The sequence below is a fragment of the Hoplias malabaricus genome, chromosome X2 (assembly GCF_029633855.1).
Source record: "Hoplias malabaricus isolate fHopMal1 chromosome X2, fHopMal1.hap1, whole genome shotgun sequence".
Lineage (NCBI taxonomy): Eukaryota > Metazoa > Chordata > Actinopteri > Characiformes > Erythrinidae > Hoplias > Hoplias malabaricus.
This window is the reverse complement of record NC_089819.1, coordinates 52,237,642-52,253,625: the sequence shown is the minus strand read 5'-3', so window position 1 is coordinate 52,253,625 and position 15,984 is coordinate 52,237,642. Positions and strand designations below refer to the sequence as shown.

Below are 15,984 nucleotides of genomic sequence, written 5' to 3'. Positions count from 1 at the left end.
GTGTGGTGTGTTCTCCCTGTGTCTGCGTGGGTTTCCTCCGGGTGACTGTCTGTGAGGAGTGTGGTGTGTTCTCCCTGTGTCTGCGTGGGTTTCCTCCGGGTGACTGTCTGTGAGGAGTGTGGTGTGTTCTCCCTGTGTCTGCGTGGGTTTCCTCCGGGTGACTGTCTGTGAGGAGTGTGGTGTGTTCTCCCTGTGTCTGCGTGGGTTTCCTCCGGGTGACTGTCTGTGAGGAGTGTGGTGTGTTCTCCCTGTGTCTGCGTGGGTTTCCTCCGGGTGACTGTCTGTGAGGAGTGTGGTGTGTTCTCCCTGTGTCTGCGTGGGTTTCCTCCGGGTGACTGTGTGTGAGGAGTGTGGTGTGTTCTCTCTGTGTCTGCGTGGGTTTCCTCCGGGTGACTGTCTGTGAGGAGTGTGGTGTGTTCTCCCTGTGTCTGCGTGGGTTTCCTCCGGGTGACTGTGTGTGAGGAGTGTGGTGTGTTCTCTCTGTGTATGCGTGGGTTTCCTCCGGGTGACTGTCTGTGAGGAGTGTGGTGTGTTCTCCCTGTGTCTGCGTGGGTTTCCTCCGGGTGCTCCGGTTTCCCCAACGCTTAGCCATGATGTTGACTGCATATGCACTCAGTATGTCTTCTAGTGTATAAACAACAGCACACAGACATATTATCACATTTTAAAACTTGATTGTCACTGGAAGGTGTCTTAATCTAGAGATTTGTTGTTAAACAATAATACTTTAAGCACATTAAAATTAAAGTTACAAATAAAAGTCATGTTTTTAATATTTTATGTCGAATTACTGTGCATTAAATAATTGTAGACTCGGACCCGTGAGTTTGTTATTGTTGTTGGAGTAAAGTGGGCGTGGCGAAACCCCTCCCCTCAAAAGATGACGTGAGCCCCGTTTGACGTCACGCACTCAGAGACGGAGCTCGGGTGCCGCAGAGCAGCAGCAGCTGCCGTAAAGCTGATCAGAGCGGGGGGAGACGGATGAAGAAGCTGCGGCTATGGATTTAACACACAGCGCCTTCATTAAACTTCTTCTGCTCTTTTACTGCTTACCCCAGAGCTCAGGTGAGTGGCCGGCTCTTACTGACCTCTCTACGGGTAGAGAGAGGGAGTCTGAGCGCTCTACAAGCTCAGCCACTTTCTGTTTCTCAATGTTTAATGGGTGCGGAAGTCCTCTACCGTGCCAGTCTCTGTCTCTAAACTACTGCGTTTCTGAAGATCAGAACAAGTACAGCTCTTAACAAACACCTACACCGAGGGATAACGGCTCTGGCTTTAGATACAGAGTCCAGGCTTTATTTCAAAGTGAAGAGAGCTGGGAAAACAGCCCCTAGATTCCTTCTAACTGTCAGTTCAACTGAACCCTCCTAACTCTCTACACTTTACAACCAGCACCTTCTCACATTCACTCAATTACTCTTTAAAAAACTCTTTATTTTCACAACGAAAACGCAATAAAGTCTCTTATATCTCTTCACTACCTCTTTAGACACTTAGCAGCAGACGTTAACCGTGTTTACCTCTGTAGGAGTTTAGAAAATACCTGTAAACATTAAGTAGAAGCAAACCGCTGGATTCTGTATGAACTGTATCTAAGGGCTGGGTGCAGTCAGTGCTTTTCACTGTTGTTTACTGTTTACTTCATCTGTTTTCCACCTTTGTGCACGACTTCCTTTGCTGAAATGAAAGTTGTTCAGAGTGGTTTAATATAAAAGGTTGCTTTGTATTAAGGTATAATGCTCCTCCAGGGAAAATCAAGTGTTTGATGTTGTTAACATGTGGGTGTGGTGCTGTTTATGTGAAAGGAGACGTCTCCTGTAGAATCAGCAGTTGACTCCATGGCTGAGCGTTTCTGTTTTGAAACAAAATCATTTCGAAAAGACTCCCAACAGGCGAGTTCAGACAGCCAGGGTTTATTACATCATAAACCTAACTTTTGGAGGAGTGGGTGGGGATTGAAGCGGGGAGGTTCACACGAACAGAACACATTTTAAAGTTGTAAAGAGATTTTTTTTGCCACCGGTCAAAGACTTTTAAATAATTTTAAAATGTAAAATTTCAGATTTTTTTTTTGAATAAAAAATACGTTCTGAAAGTTTTAGGGGGTTAAATGTTGACTTATATTTTCTTATTTGACCTATAGTTCAATCATTTTAATAGTTTAATGTATATGTACATGTTTATAGGAATAAACAGAGCAGTGTTTACAGACTACACTCAGCAGGTAGGTGTCGCAGTCACACAGCTCCAGGGACCTGGAGGTTGTGGGTTCGATTCCCGACTGTCCCGACTGTGGTGTGTTCTCCCTGTGTCTGTGTGGGTTTCCTCCGGGTGACTGTCTGTGAGGAGTGTGGTGTGTTCTCCCTGTGTCTGCGTGGGTTTCCTCCGGGTGACTGTCTGTGAGGAGTGTGGTGTGTTCTCCCTGTGTCTGCGTGGGTTTCCTCCGGGTGACTGTCTGTAAGGAGTGTGGTGTGTTCTCCCTGTGTCTGCGTGGGTTTCCTCCGGGTGACTGTCTGTGAGGAGTGTGGTGTGTTCTCCCTGTGTCTGCGTGGGTTTCCTCCGGGTGACTGTCTGTGAGGAGAGTAGTGTGTTCTCCCTGTGTCTGCGTGGGTTTCCTCCGGGTGACTGTCTGTGAGGAGAGTGGTGTGTTCTCCCTGTGTCCGCGTGGGTTTCCTCCGGGTGACTGTTTCCACCCACAGTCCAAAAACACACGTTGGTAGATGGATTGGCGACTCAAAAGTGTCCAAAGGTGTAAGTGTGTGTGTTGCCCTGTGAAGGACTGGCGCCCCCTCCAGGGTGTATTCCCGCCTTGCATTCTAATAGGCATTCCTCGCCTATTAGAAAAATAGTTCCTTAAAATTGTTGAGTGTAGCCTGTAAACACTGCTCTGTTTATTCACCACTCTTAAAGGTTCCTATATGAAATCTAATCCCTTTAGCCCCCTCCCCATGTTGAAGTTGTAAGGAGTGTTAGACTGTCGAGTGCATGTTGTTTGAGTCACTTTATGGTACACAGTGTATTCATATAGAGTTTTAAAGGTCAGTTTATCTATTCCAGAGAAAGAGATGCAAGGAAATAGCTGAGTAAATACGAACCGTGACTCATACAAAAAACATCTGAGTGACTTCCGGGGGGAATAAAACACAACAAATCACAAAATTGAGGAACATGACCCTTTTAGAACATGGTTCTGAAGTGATCAGCACAGCGCATGACCTGCAGAGTTCCTCTGAGTAAATGCACAGTTAAGATTTCTGACTCTGACGACCAGTAGTGTGTGATAGGTGCGAACAAAGCGTGTAGTTTTTGTTTTCATTTCCATGTCAGTTCTCTGCAGTTAATATTTATTAGCTTTGAACCTTGGCTGTAAAACGATAGGGGCGTGGGAGTGCCCTAAAATCTAAACTAATAGTTTTTATACACACGTTTACCAAGGGTTTAACACAGAGATTGATCACTCGTGCTGGAATAGAAGCCTGTGCTCTCCTGGGGAAGCCCTTGCACTGGTCATTGAAATGTTTCTGCCGGAATATTATCCCACAGAACCTTTAGAACAATCAGGTGCTGATGTAGGATAAGTTCTAGATCACAAACACTGCTCTAACTCTTGCCAAAGCTGTATTAGTCCAGAGAATGCTCCACAGCATAATGCAGCAGGACGTGAGAACATGTGAACTTGGTGTCAAAAGGTGACTTGGCTGCTCCAGGGTCCGCTCTGTTGGTCAGCGCTGTTATAAGCAGAAAGAACAAAGAGTATTTGCACAGTCTTTGTCCAAAATAGCTGCATCTTAAAAGTGAAAATCACTAAAAGCAAGACTATGTTTGTAATTCATTAATTAATAAACGCTGAAGCGCTCCAATCGCAGTGTAGTCTTTGCGTCGGTCGGTGTGTTGTTATAGCCCTGTTGTAAATGCTCTGACGTTGAGGGCTGTTGCTCTACGCTATTACAGTAATGACTGTCAGCACAGAGGGCAAGCTCAGGCTTGATTTCACAATAATGGAAGGAGTAGGAAGCAGCATTTGCTGATATTAATGACAGCTTGTGTCACTCTCCGAGTCTGTTTTCAGGCTGTAAACCCAGCTGAGACGGAGCATGTGAATGAGTGGTTTGCTGCTCCTGAATGCTCATTAATGGAAGAATTCACTGAAGCTTTCGAAATCTGTTGTTTCCACCAAACATAGGAGACTGGCCATGACAGAGCCGTTACACAAGCCCCTCACAAGACCAAGCTGCTTTCACTTTGAATCGAGGGACGCCGTGATCCCCAACAGCGGTTTTTTCAGAAACACGTTTTGAAATCTCTGCTAAAACGGGGTGGAAATGCAGTTGGCGTTTGGCTGAAGTTACAGAGAGGTTTCAGCCTTGTTCTGGCTGTTTTGCATGAGCTTATCTCCACAGTCACGGACTGCCTTTTCCTGCTTGAGGCTTTACCAATGAACTGCGTGGTTCTGCCAAACAGGACTTTTCCTCCAAACAGAAACCTTGTTTAGTGTTATAGGATTTCTCATTCAGTATTCAGCCAGTAGCTGGTGTCCTGTTTTATAACGTCTCTGGGCAGTGCTGGCCTGGCATCAGTAATTTGCATCTTTTGTTGTGCACTAGAGCTGAGCTTTATCCCCAAAATGAAAGAAGCGGACATCAGGCGCCCACTGTCTGATCAGCCGTGTTTAAGGTGAGGGGGAAACTTGCGTGAACTTGATTGTCTTCTTTAAATAACGTTCTTTAAGAGCGCAGAACGGTTCCGAGAAGTCCTTACAGCGTCTGTCATACGTCTCCGCCCCTTTAACACCAGGTAATGGCAGTGTGCGGGAGGTGCCTGAGATGCCTTGTGCAAAACACATGTGGTGAGCAAGGCTTGTGTCTGCTTTTTACGCAGGAAGCCCAGCAGAAAGAGGAATTATTTTGAGTCATTTCTTTGACGTGACGCCAGAGCTTTTTCTCACTAAAGTACTTCAGGGTGTTCAAGGAAACGACTTTTTTTGGGTATGTGTGTCTGTCTAGACTGGAGGGATGTGCACTTTCATCATCCTGAGCTGAGTTCTGCTACCAGCCGAACGATGGTGTTCAGACTAAACCCTTTACGTTGTGAACGTTTTAGTGAAGAGTGGATCAATGTCCAAAGTTACTTGAAGTAGACCCTTACGAGAACTAGCATTTGAAGCTAAGAACCTATACTCTTTCCAGATTTGTTCAGAAAGTGACTAGGGCTGGACCATAATCCAATATCAGTATATAATCGCAATATAAAATGATAAGATTTTAAAACACATTTGCCTATAGGTTTATGTTTGATGGTGATGTCATGCTTCTTGTTTGTTCTTTGATGTTTTTCAGTGAATCGTATCGATATCGGAATTGTATCGTATCGACCATAATTAAGAAATATATCGTGATGTAAATGTTGGCCGTATCGTCCAGCCCTAAAAGTGACAGTAACTGATCTGATGACTCTGCTCCCAGAAGGCAAAAGGAGGTCTTTGAAATGGACCAATAGAGAACCACAGAAGAACCTAATATTTCCTGACTAACGAAGCTTAGAAATAGAGCTGGATTATTATTATTATTATTATTATTATTATTATTATTATTAAAGGTACCGCAGAAGAACCACAGGAGGCACGGTGGTGCAGCAGGTAGGTGTCGCAGTCACACAGCTCCAGGGACCTGGAGGTTGTGGGTTTGTTTCCCGCTGCGGGTGACTGTCTGTGAGGAGTGTGGTGTGTTCTCCCTGTGTCTGCGTGGGTTTCCTCCGGGTGCTCCGGTTTCCCCCCCACAGTCCAAAAACACACGTTGGTAGGTGGATTGGTGACTCAAAAGTGTCCATAGGTGTGAGTGTGTGAGTGAATGTGTGTGTCTGTGTTGCCCTGTGAAGGACTGGCGCCCCCTCCAGGGTGTGTTCCCGCCTTGTGCCCAAAGATTCCAGGTAGGCTCTGGACCCACCGCGACCCTGAATTGGATTAAGGGTTACAGATAATGATAATAATGCCTAATGAAGCCTGGGAGCAGAGCTGATTTACTATGAAGAGTGCTGTGGTTTTGTGAGCTAAATTAGAGCTACTAAGCTGCGTCCTGGTTGTGCACCTAATACTAATTCTGCTTGTGTCTGAGTGTGTAGGGCGTGGTTACAGTGTCAACATTGGGTACATTAAAATATCCAAAGTGCACACTTAGAACCACTTGATTATTGAGTATGGTAACGATGGACACTATTGTCCCACAATCCAACAGGAAAAGGAGAGGAAGGAAATTCTCACGTTTAGGAAATTCTGTCCCAAATAGTGCCCTACACCCTACATAGTGCATTTCACACAGATTATAAAACTAATACTACCGCACACAGACAGTCACTTTACTCACTCGTTCTTCTTACTCACTCACTCACTCTCTTTACTCACTCACTCACTCGCTCTTCACTCACTCATTCTTCTCACTCACTCGCTCACTCTCTTTACTCACTCACTCTTTTCACTCACTCGTTCTTCTCACACTTTCTTTACTCACTCACTCTACTCACTCGCTCTTTTACTCACTCGTTCTTCTCACTCACTCTCTTTACTCACTCAGTCACTCACTCTCTTTACTCACTCACTCTCGTTCTACTCGGTCACTCTCTTTACTCACTCACTCGCTCTTCACTCACTCTCTTTACTCACTCACTCTCGTTCTACTCACTCACTCTCTTTACTCACTCACTCGCTCTTTTCACTCACTCGTTCTTCTCACTAACTCGCTCACTCTCTTTACTCACTCACTCTCTTTACTCACTCACTCTCGTTCTACTCACTCACTCGCTCTTCACTCACTCTCTTTACTCACTCACTCGCTCTTTTACTCACTCGTTCTTCTCACTCACTCTCTTTACTCACTCACTCTCTTTACTCACTCACTCGCTCTTTTCACTCACTCGTTCTTCTCACTAACTCGCTCACTCTCTTTACTCACTCACTCTCGTTCTACTCACTCACTCACTCTTTACTCACTCACTCACTCATTCGCTCTTTTCACTCACTCGCTCACTCTCTTTACTCACTCACTCTCTTTACTCACTCACTGGATCTTCTCATTTTACTGTCATAGTGTAAAATTGTAACTGAATTGGTTTCTAATTTGCTGTGAATAAAATTTCCATTGAAGTATTAATAAATTCATTTACAGTAGTAATTTAAAAAGCTTGTTTTGTGATTTAAGAAGCTGTAAACGGAATAATCCCAAGCTTTCAAACCAAATCTGCATCTGTTAGAGCTCGTAATGAGCATGAGCATTAAACATCCGCCAGCGTTAGATGCGGATGTTACAGCCACAGACGGGCAGACAGCGTGTGTGTAGGTTTCCTGTTCTTCAGCAGTGATATAACTGATAAACCACTTGAAGCTTTCATCTTTGAGTGACAGGAGACAATCAAGTTCTCGCTTCAGATCTTCAGAGAAGTATCCACAGGGGTTTGTATCCATCCTTCTGCTCTGACTTTGGCTTTCCCTGGTGGAGGTCAACAGGTAACTGAGATTTTCTTGGATTGTGAGAAGAGGAAGCTATGACCAACATTTACCACTGAACTTTGGAGGTGGAAAAATGAAGTCACACAAAAAGCCAATGCAGATATGATTCAAAGATCAGAGACCATCCCTAGTGCCTTTTCTGTCTGTAGTTCTGTCTTCATCAACGTTTAACATGCACCATAGTCAGCAGAGTGCCCCCCACCCCCACCCCCACACACACTGATACAGACCAGACTGCACTGCAATAGCGTGTGGGAATGGAGTTTACTAAGGAAACAGATTTCCCTCTGCGACCACTAACAATGGCCTTTCAGAACAACGCAGACCAGCCAGTGAATGTGCGCTGAAGTTAACGCTGCTTTCAGTTTACTGAGCTGAGGAGAGAAAACTTTGCCCTGTCTTCTAAACCTGAGCTCAGTATTGACAGTCCTTATTTAGGCCTTGCTCTTGGCTCATGGTGCTACAGAATCTGGCCCGGGAGTCTGTCAGCTGGTTGTGGCAGTTTGAGTTCTCCTCTGGCACTTTAACCTGTTCAGTGGTGTTGTAGCAGTTCACAGACCAGTTTTATGTTGGCTGTGTGTGTTTGTTTTGTATGTGCATTTGTGTTGGCCCTCGCCCTTCCGAGGCAGGTGGCGTTGTGTGTCATTGGTGGTGATTTATGGAATGGTCAATTTGTGAAGACTAATAATTGGGCACTAGAGAATATATATATATTTTAACCTTAACCTTGGGCGGCATTGTGGCGTAGCAGGTAGGTGTCGCAGTCACACAGCTCCAGGGACCTGGAGGTTGTGGGTTCGATTCCCACTCCGGGTGACTGTCTGTGAGGAGTGTGGTATGTTCTCCCTGTGTCTGCGTGGGTGTCCTCCAGGTGACTGTCTGTGAGGAGTGTGGTGTGTTCTCCCTGTGTCTGCGTGGGTGTCCTCCGGGTGACTGTCTGTGAGGATTGTGGTGTGTTCTCCCTGTGTCTGCGTGGGTGTCCTCCGGGTGACTGTCTGTGAGGAGTGTGGTGTGTTCTCCCTGTGTCTGCGTGGGTGTCCTCCGGGTGACTGTCTGTGAGGAGTGTGGTGTGTTCTCCCTGTGTCTGCGTGGGTTTCCTCCGGGTGACTGTCTGTGAGGAGTTGGTGTGTTCTCCCCGTGTCCGCGTGGGTTTCCTCCCACCTACCAAAACATACGTTGGTAGGTGGATTGGCGACTCAAAAGTGTCCGTAGATGTGAGTGAATGTGTGTGTGTGTCTGTGTTGCCCTGTGAAGGACTGGCGCCCCCTCCAGGGTGTATTCCCACCTTGCGCCCAATGATTCCAGGTAGGCTCTGGACCCACCGTGACCCTGAACTGGATTTCAGGACAAATTCCAGATCTTACCTAGTGTTCCTTTAAGAAAAATAATAATTGCAATAAAAGTATGTTGTGTTTATGTAGGTGAAGTCTGTTATTGTGTGAATGTGGTCAGTGATTAATGGCACGGCACCTCTGATCCTGTTTAACTGGAAGTCCAGTCTGGATTATTAAAAAGCTTTTTATGTCTGTTTTAAATGTGACGTCTCCAGAGTGTTGTGTCTTTCTTTCAACAAGTTTTGGTCGATATTGTGTATCATAAAAATGTCATTTTTGTATTGCGATGGTTTTTGGTCCATTTTGCCCGGTGCTGTCACGCGCAATTGAAAAATCTCAGATTGCATCTTCGGCCCAGAATTCCCGTATCTGTGCATCCCTAATGAAATGAAAAGCTGCCAAGTCAGTTTCCGCTTTCAGCACATTATTGCTGAAGTAGTGCAGCGTTTTTGAAAGACTGCGTTGACTTTGCACCTTTAACCGAAACATCTTCTTTTCCCAGGGGGCTGCACATGAATAATTTATTGTATGAAGGAAAAGCAAGGTGCTAATCTACTGTCTCTGAGCGCCGTGCTCTCAGCTGGCCTCCGTCCAGAGCCTGTGATGTTTTTTAGGAGAGAACCTTGGGGATAGAAAAGGAGATTTTTCATTAACGTGTTCGTACAGTGAATTATCACTCTGGGATCTTGTGAGGGTCTGCTTCCGGCTTTGTTTTTCCTCTGCTCCGGATTATACCGATGTTTTTCAGGAAAGACGCCTGTGACTTATTTGTGAACGGGGTTTGTTTTGAAGAAGTGAGCAGTTCCTTCCTGGAGATTAGAGGACGAGAGGGTGAGGCTGTCTTTGTCTCTGAGCGAGGCTGTTTTGGTCGTGTGGTGAGAAACAGCTGCTCGGAGGCAGACCGAGGCAGCGCCGTTGCGCTAATGCACCGTAGTTTGTCAGAGGGAGGGCAGAGAGAAAAGCTTTGGAGAACAGGAAGCTGTGGAAAGATATGTAAACCCGGATTATGGTTCTAACACGTGCCTAAAGATTAGGCTTCAAACAGTCCACCTCTAATGCAGGACGACAACACGACAACACACAAGGAGACTCCTGGGATCCAGACACATGCTCCAATAGATGCCACACTACCACCGTTTCCGTAGAGATGGCAAACATAGACTTGACTTCTGGCTGGAACCAAAATTAGCTGCTTTTAATAGAAGTCTGTCTGTCACTCTCCAACTGCTACGACTCAACAGGAGAAAATACACTGCTTACCTTCACTGAACTTCAGCTGTTTAGCTCCGCCCCTTCATGCTGAAGTTACAAGGAGTGTGGAAGTGGCATGGTAGGGGCTGCCATTCAGAACAGATGTCATTTACAAACGTTAACATGTCGCAGAAGGGTTAGAAAGAGGCTGGGAAACAGTCATGTAAAATAGAAACATTATTAAGGAAAATTCTACAAGGTAAAATATTGCAAAGGTGCCCTTTTAAACAAAAAAAAAAACTATATACAGTCTGAAGCGAAATAAAACCAAGCTTCGACCAAAAAATGTTTACAGTAACGGTAAAACCCCACTTTGTCGTCATGAACCGACTGATAAATCGGTCAAGCTCTAGATTTAAAGGCTAAGCAGCAGCTCTATGAAAGTGTCAAACAAATAAATACAGTGGTTGAGTTCCTAACTTGTGTTTATTGAGAGTCAGAAAACATGTTATTTCTTACTAATTGAAGGAATAAGGTTTAAAAGACCGTTGATCCCCGCCCCTCAACGGTGTTGGGAAACTCTAATAGGCGTCTTGCCTGTGACGTAGACGGTGGACAACACTCTAGAAGCTGCACTTAATTTAATGTAAAATGACGAAAAGGTGTGTTGTTTTTGGCTGCAATCATTCAATGTACAGTGGGACATCTGTGAACAAATGGCCCAAAGATCCCAAAATATCCAGAAAATGGACTAAAATTTGTCCACTTTAAACGGGCACTTTGGAAAGGACCTTCCGCTCACTCCGTTATCTGTAGCTCATTTCACTGGCGCTTTTCCAACAATATGGGCATGTAAGGACACCAACGAAAGGTGTTCAAGAGCCTCTGTAACATGGAGGTAAACAGGGTAAGGACACTCACTTCGCCTGTTTTAGTTGGTGTTAGTTAACGTTAGCTTGACTCGCTAAACTCGGTGGCTCAGATTATACTCGGCTACGTAGCTGCATTACGGAGGTTTATAGTGTCGGATGAATTCGAGTTCGACTTCGATCACATTTACAAGAATAACGGTACCTCTAAATTTGAGTTTAGCTTATTGCTAGGCTATTGTCATGAATAATGTTGGTTATTTAGCTAGATACTGTCATAACAGTCAGTCATAACGGTGTTTTACCGCGGCGTGGTTCGGCTGTTGTCCACCAGTGACGTCACGGTCGCGTTCAAGAATTTCCGTAGCGAGCTCGGGTTTTTCCATCATTTTAATAAAATTGTCAGTTTTAAAGCAAATTAAGCTGCTATTTTCATTTTAATTCATACTTATATCTGTCAGTAACTACAATAATGTGAAATATTCATGGAGGTTCATTAAGTGGTGCTTAGCCTTTAAAGTAACACTTTGGTATTTATAGATCAGATTTCCAGCTTCCTTCTGAGCCCAGCTGTAGTCGCTCCGCCAAGACACGCTAAATGCACGAAGTTCCCTTCTTTATTTCTGCACTGAAGCTACATTTATGCCCTGCAGATTTATCATTCTGCCCACTGCTGCCTTCATCATCACACACCTGCCTCCTGAGTTCTGTCTGCACTGTTGATTGTCTGTAAACATGTACATTGATTAAATTTGTTTTTCCGCTACTGTCACTTTAACGTTCAGACACAAGAGCTAAAGGTAATTTGCATTCAGCTACATTCAGCTTAATCTGGGCCTCTGTGGCCACTGCGCTCTGTGCTGAGTCTGTTGTGGACTGTAATGCATTTGATACAAAGCCCTTGCTGTATCTTCTTGCTATGACTCATTTTTAACAGGAATTAACCAGGCAGGGGGTGGAAGTGTCAAAGGCTTCCGTGTCTTTTGGTGTGTGAGTGTGTGTGTGTGTGTTTGAGTGGCAACTTACACTTTATAATTTCAGATATCTGAAGCCATACTAATTTTAAATCCGTTAAACGAATGTAAGTGGAGTCTGAGATGCACCTGTTAACTTAAAACAGGCAAAGCATAAGCCACGGTTAACTCAGAAGCGTATTACATCATACAGAGCAGTAGCTGGACACTAGCTTTGGGCAGTGCTTACTGTAAACGCCATGAACTGCGCTGACCTCAGGACACTGACCGAACTGGGCTGTGCAGCACCATGTAAACACAGCAGATTTTAAAGGGCCAATATCATCAAAATCCAGTTTACTCACTGCTTTGTAAATCGAAGAGTTGTGTATCCAGAACAAAAAGTGTAACCTATTGTTGTTGTCCAATTAAAAACATGTGTCTTTTGTGAATATTTATCTGAACACTACGACTGTCCTTCACACTGTGTGGATATGTTATGATCAATGGACCAATAGAAATGCTCCAAAATTACTTTAAATAATTTTCACGTGCACTTTCATTGAAGGTTAAGAAGGTTTACTATTTTGGGAAATACGTGTTTTTAATTGGACAGTGACGATAATCAGTCAATGAAGTCCATATTTGGAAAATGATTCAATATATTGCTGCTGTGAGGTCATAAAAACCCATCTATAATGAGTCTTTGCCTTTAAAGCGCAGCACAGCCAATAAAAATGGAGATCATTTGCATATCACTGCGGTCAAAGCCAAACATATCCAAGATAGTGACTTTTCAGGAGGAGGAAGCAGCCGTTCTAAACTTCTAAAATGAAGTTGATGTAAATCAGATCCATCTCTAGTAGATTTGGAAGATTCCTATTGGTCTATTCAGTGTAAACATGATTCACACAATGTAAATGACTGGCAGGTTTTTCAAATTGTACGTCCACAGCGTCCAAAAGCACCGTCTGTTTTAAGAGTTTAGCAAATGGTGGCGTAGAATGAGTTGTGAGTTTTGGTGCATAAAATACACAAACGCTATAAGTGAGTGGGGGGGGGGGGGGGGGTAAACAGGACTTCCTTTTTGACAGGACAAGCATCTCTCTGTGTTTGTGTGTGGGGGCTGAGGGGTGCTGTTTGTTTTGGATTGTGGAAACGCGTCCAGTGAAAATGATAACACAGAGGTTTTTCCTGTTGACGTTTGAGACCAGGAAGACACGAGCACTTCCACCTTGCTCTGATACACAGTGCTGCTCAAAGCGATTTACAAAGTAGATGAATTCGGGGCGTGAGTGGGGGTCATATATTGAAATTAAGGGGTAATTTTGTATTGTATTTTTTTAAATAGTATTTTTATGGTTACCTGGCCAGGGACCTGTGGGGTTCCTGTCCTACAATAAAATCAAAAGAACAAAATAATATTTAGCAAGTCTCTGTTTTATCAGTGTAGCAAAACGTGCTTTTCCATGGAGATGATACACAGTGAATGTACAGAACTGAGAACCTGGGGGCAGTGGGTGCATGTGAAATTAAGGGTAATTCCTCATTAGGTGCAGCACTGTGGCACTTCCTGTAGTGTTGCTGCCACACAGCTCCAGGGTTCAGAGGTTGTGGTTTTGAACCCCAACTTGGGTGACTGTCTGTGAGGAGTGTGGTGTGTTCTCCCTGTGTCTGCGTTGGTTTCCTCCGAGTGACTGTCTGTGAAGAGTGTTGTGTGTTCTCCCTGTGTCTGCGTGGGTTTCCTCCGGGTGACTGTCTGTGAGGAGTGTGGTGTGTTCTCCCTGTGTCTGCGTGGGTTTCCTCCGGGTGACCGTCTGTGAGGAGTGTGGTGTGTTCTCCCTGTGTCTGCATGGGTTTCCTCCGAGTGACTGTCTGTGAGGAGTGTGGTGTGTTCTCCCTGTGTCTGCATGGGTTTCCTCCGAGTGACTGTCTGTGAGGAGTGTGGTGTGTTCTCCCTGTGTCTGCGTGGGTTTCCTCCGGGTGACCGTCTGTGAGGAGTATGGTGTGTTCTCCCTGTGTCTGCGTGGGTTTCCTCCGGGTGTCCTAGTTTCCTCCCACTGTCCGAACACACAAGTCTGTAAGTAGATTGGCTTTGGAAAATTGTGCTTATTGGTGGATGAGGGGGTGCTCTTTTGTGATGGACTGTTGCCTTGTCCAGGGTCTGTTCCTTCCTTGCATCCAGTCAATCTGTGAAGGCTCTGAACTCATTCAATGAACGAAAAACAACAACAACAAAAAACAAAGACCACTCATTAGAACAGGTACATGGCAAAATGCTGGTAGATACTCATTCTTTGGTTAACATTTGACCTGTTCTGGCGCATGCTGTTGTCACATGGCCCAGTTATCTTTTAGGAATTAGACTCATTTGTTCTGAGGATATTGGCGTGGTATCAGTACTGAGTACTGGATCAGTGCCATCGCTGTTTGAGATCCAGTAATGGCAAAAGATATAAAAATGAGAGCTGACTGCATGGACGGATGGCTGAAGTGCAGATCTGTTTAATGGCTTTGGGAGTGATTAGCCTGTGCTCTGTGGGTTTTCAGTGGAAAAAGAAAGTCCTGTTCTATCACAGTGGCCACCGCTCTGTGTGTATTTCTGATCCCCCGCTTCCCCGTGAGTTATGACAACACTGCGCCGCCGCTGTGTTTCTCTCCAAGACTGAGACCCACTCGCTGCAGTATCGACGGAGAAAGAGAATCCATGCTGTACCGACTGTGATTGTCTTTCTCAGAGCCATTTGCTCTGCTGTTCAGCCGCTCCGAGCTGACAGTCCCTGGAAGAAAAGAGTAAACAAACTTTGACTGGAGACGGGGACTAATATAGAGCCGTCTGATGGGCTTTTAATGGTGTTCCAGGAACAAATTGCCAATCCTCTCACTGCAGCATGGCTTTCAGCGGGGAGCTGCAGGCCATGGCTTTATCTCTGCTCTAGAGGAGAGATTCCTGGCTGCCTCAGAGTCCAACCTGTTGTCCGGGTCCATCTTTCAGTTTCGCAGAGGCACAAGGCTTTGACCATTTGATGATACTGTATACGAGGCTACCCTTAATATAACTGTGAATTTTGAAACTACAGGGTGGGCCATTTATATGGATACACCTTAATAAAATGGGAATGTTTGGTGATATTACTGTTTGGTGAAACTACGGATACTGGAAGCCTGTGCTAGCATTTCTCCTGCGGTGTTGCTATCAGTGTGTGAAGAGTGGGAGAAGAGGGTTGCATTGACAATCCAACACAATGGGTAGCACTTAGTACACATTTTATAAGTGGTCAGAAACTTGTAAATAACTCATGAAAGAATAAAGTTACGTTAAAACCAAGCACACCATTGTTTTTCTTGTGAAATTCTCAATACGTTTGATATGTCACATGACCCTCTTCCCATTGAAAAAAAACAAAAGTTGGATCCAAAATGGCAGACTTCAAAATGGCCACCATGGTTACCACTCATCTTGAAAAGTTTCCCCCCTCTCAAAAACTAATGTACCACAAACAGGAACACAATTCCCATTTTATTAAGGTGTATCCATATAAATGGCCCACCCTGTAGTTGCCGTACAATAACGTACTTTGTAGATACTTCTTCTACTGAGTGAATTCAGCTCTGGATACAAGAGTTGGGTTTGAAAAGCTTGTATAATCTTCACAGGAAGGCTTAGACCAGACACATTGGAGCAGCCAAACGAGCTATAGTTCCCAATGCCCAATGCTGAGCTTCACTACTGGTTCAGCAGTGGGCTGTGGAGCAGCGGGACTGTGCTCTGCAGTGATGGAGCAACATTTTTTGAATAGGTTGAAGTGTAGTTTGGGATCCAAAACCAATCCTCCAACATCAACCTCAAATCTGCCTCTCAGATCAGACTCAACCAGATTCGCCAGCTCGCATGTTTACTATAAAATCTGCTGTACAGTCCAGTTTCCCGTGGTCCGTTCCTCTTCTACTAAGCATGCAGTACTCATAGACGGTGGTATAAAAAGAAACAATGGCATCACGTTATGTCTTTGTGTTTCTGAATCCCTCCTCCCTCCGTTTACAATCGTCCACAGAGCGCTGCCTCACTCTCCGGTCCACCACAAAAGCTCATTTGTCTAAAAACATCTGCCATGCCTGTCCAATCTGCAGCGCTACAG

General features: G+C 44.9%; 1 protein-coding gene across 1 annotated transcript in view; it reads left to right on the top strand.

Annotated features, from left to right (window-relative positions):
* The first annotated feature begins 946 nt into the window (after positions 1 to 946).
* Positions 947 to 15,984, top strand: part of LOC136676179 (disintegrin and metalloproteinase domain-containing protein 10-like) — a 99,870-nt gene continuing 84,832 nt past the window's right edge. Inside the window, exon 1 of the mRNA XM_066653020.1 lies at positions 947 to 1,065. Within this exon, the coding sequence (XP_066509117.1) occupies positions 999 to 1,065 (67 nt within the window). The 5' untranslated portion in view covers positions 947 to 998. The remainder of the gene's footprint in view (positions 1,066 to 15,984) is intronic.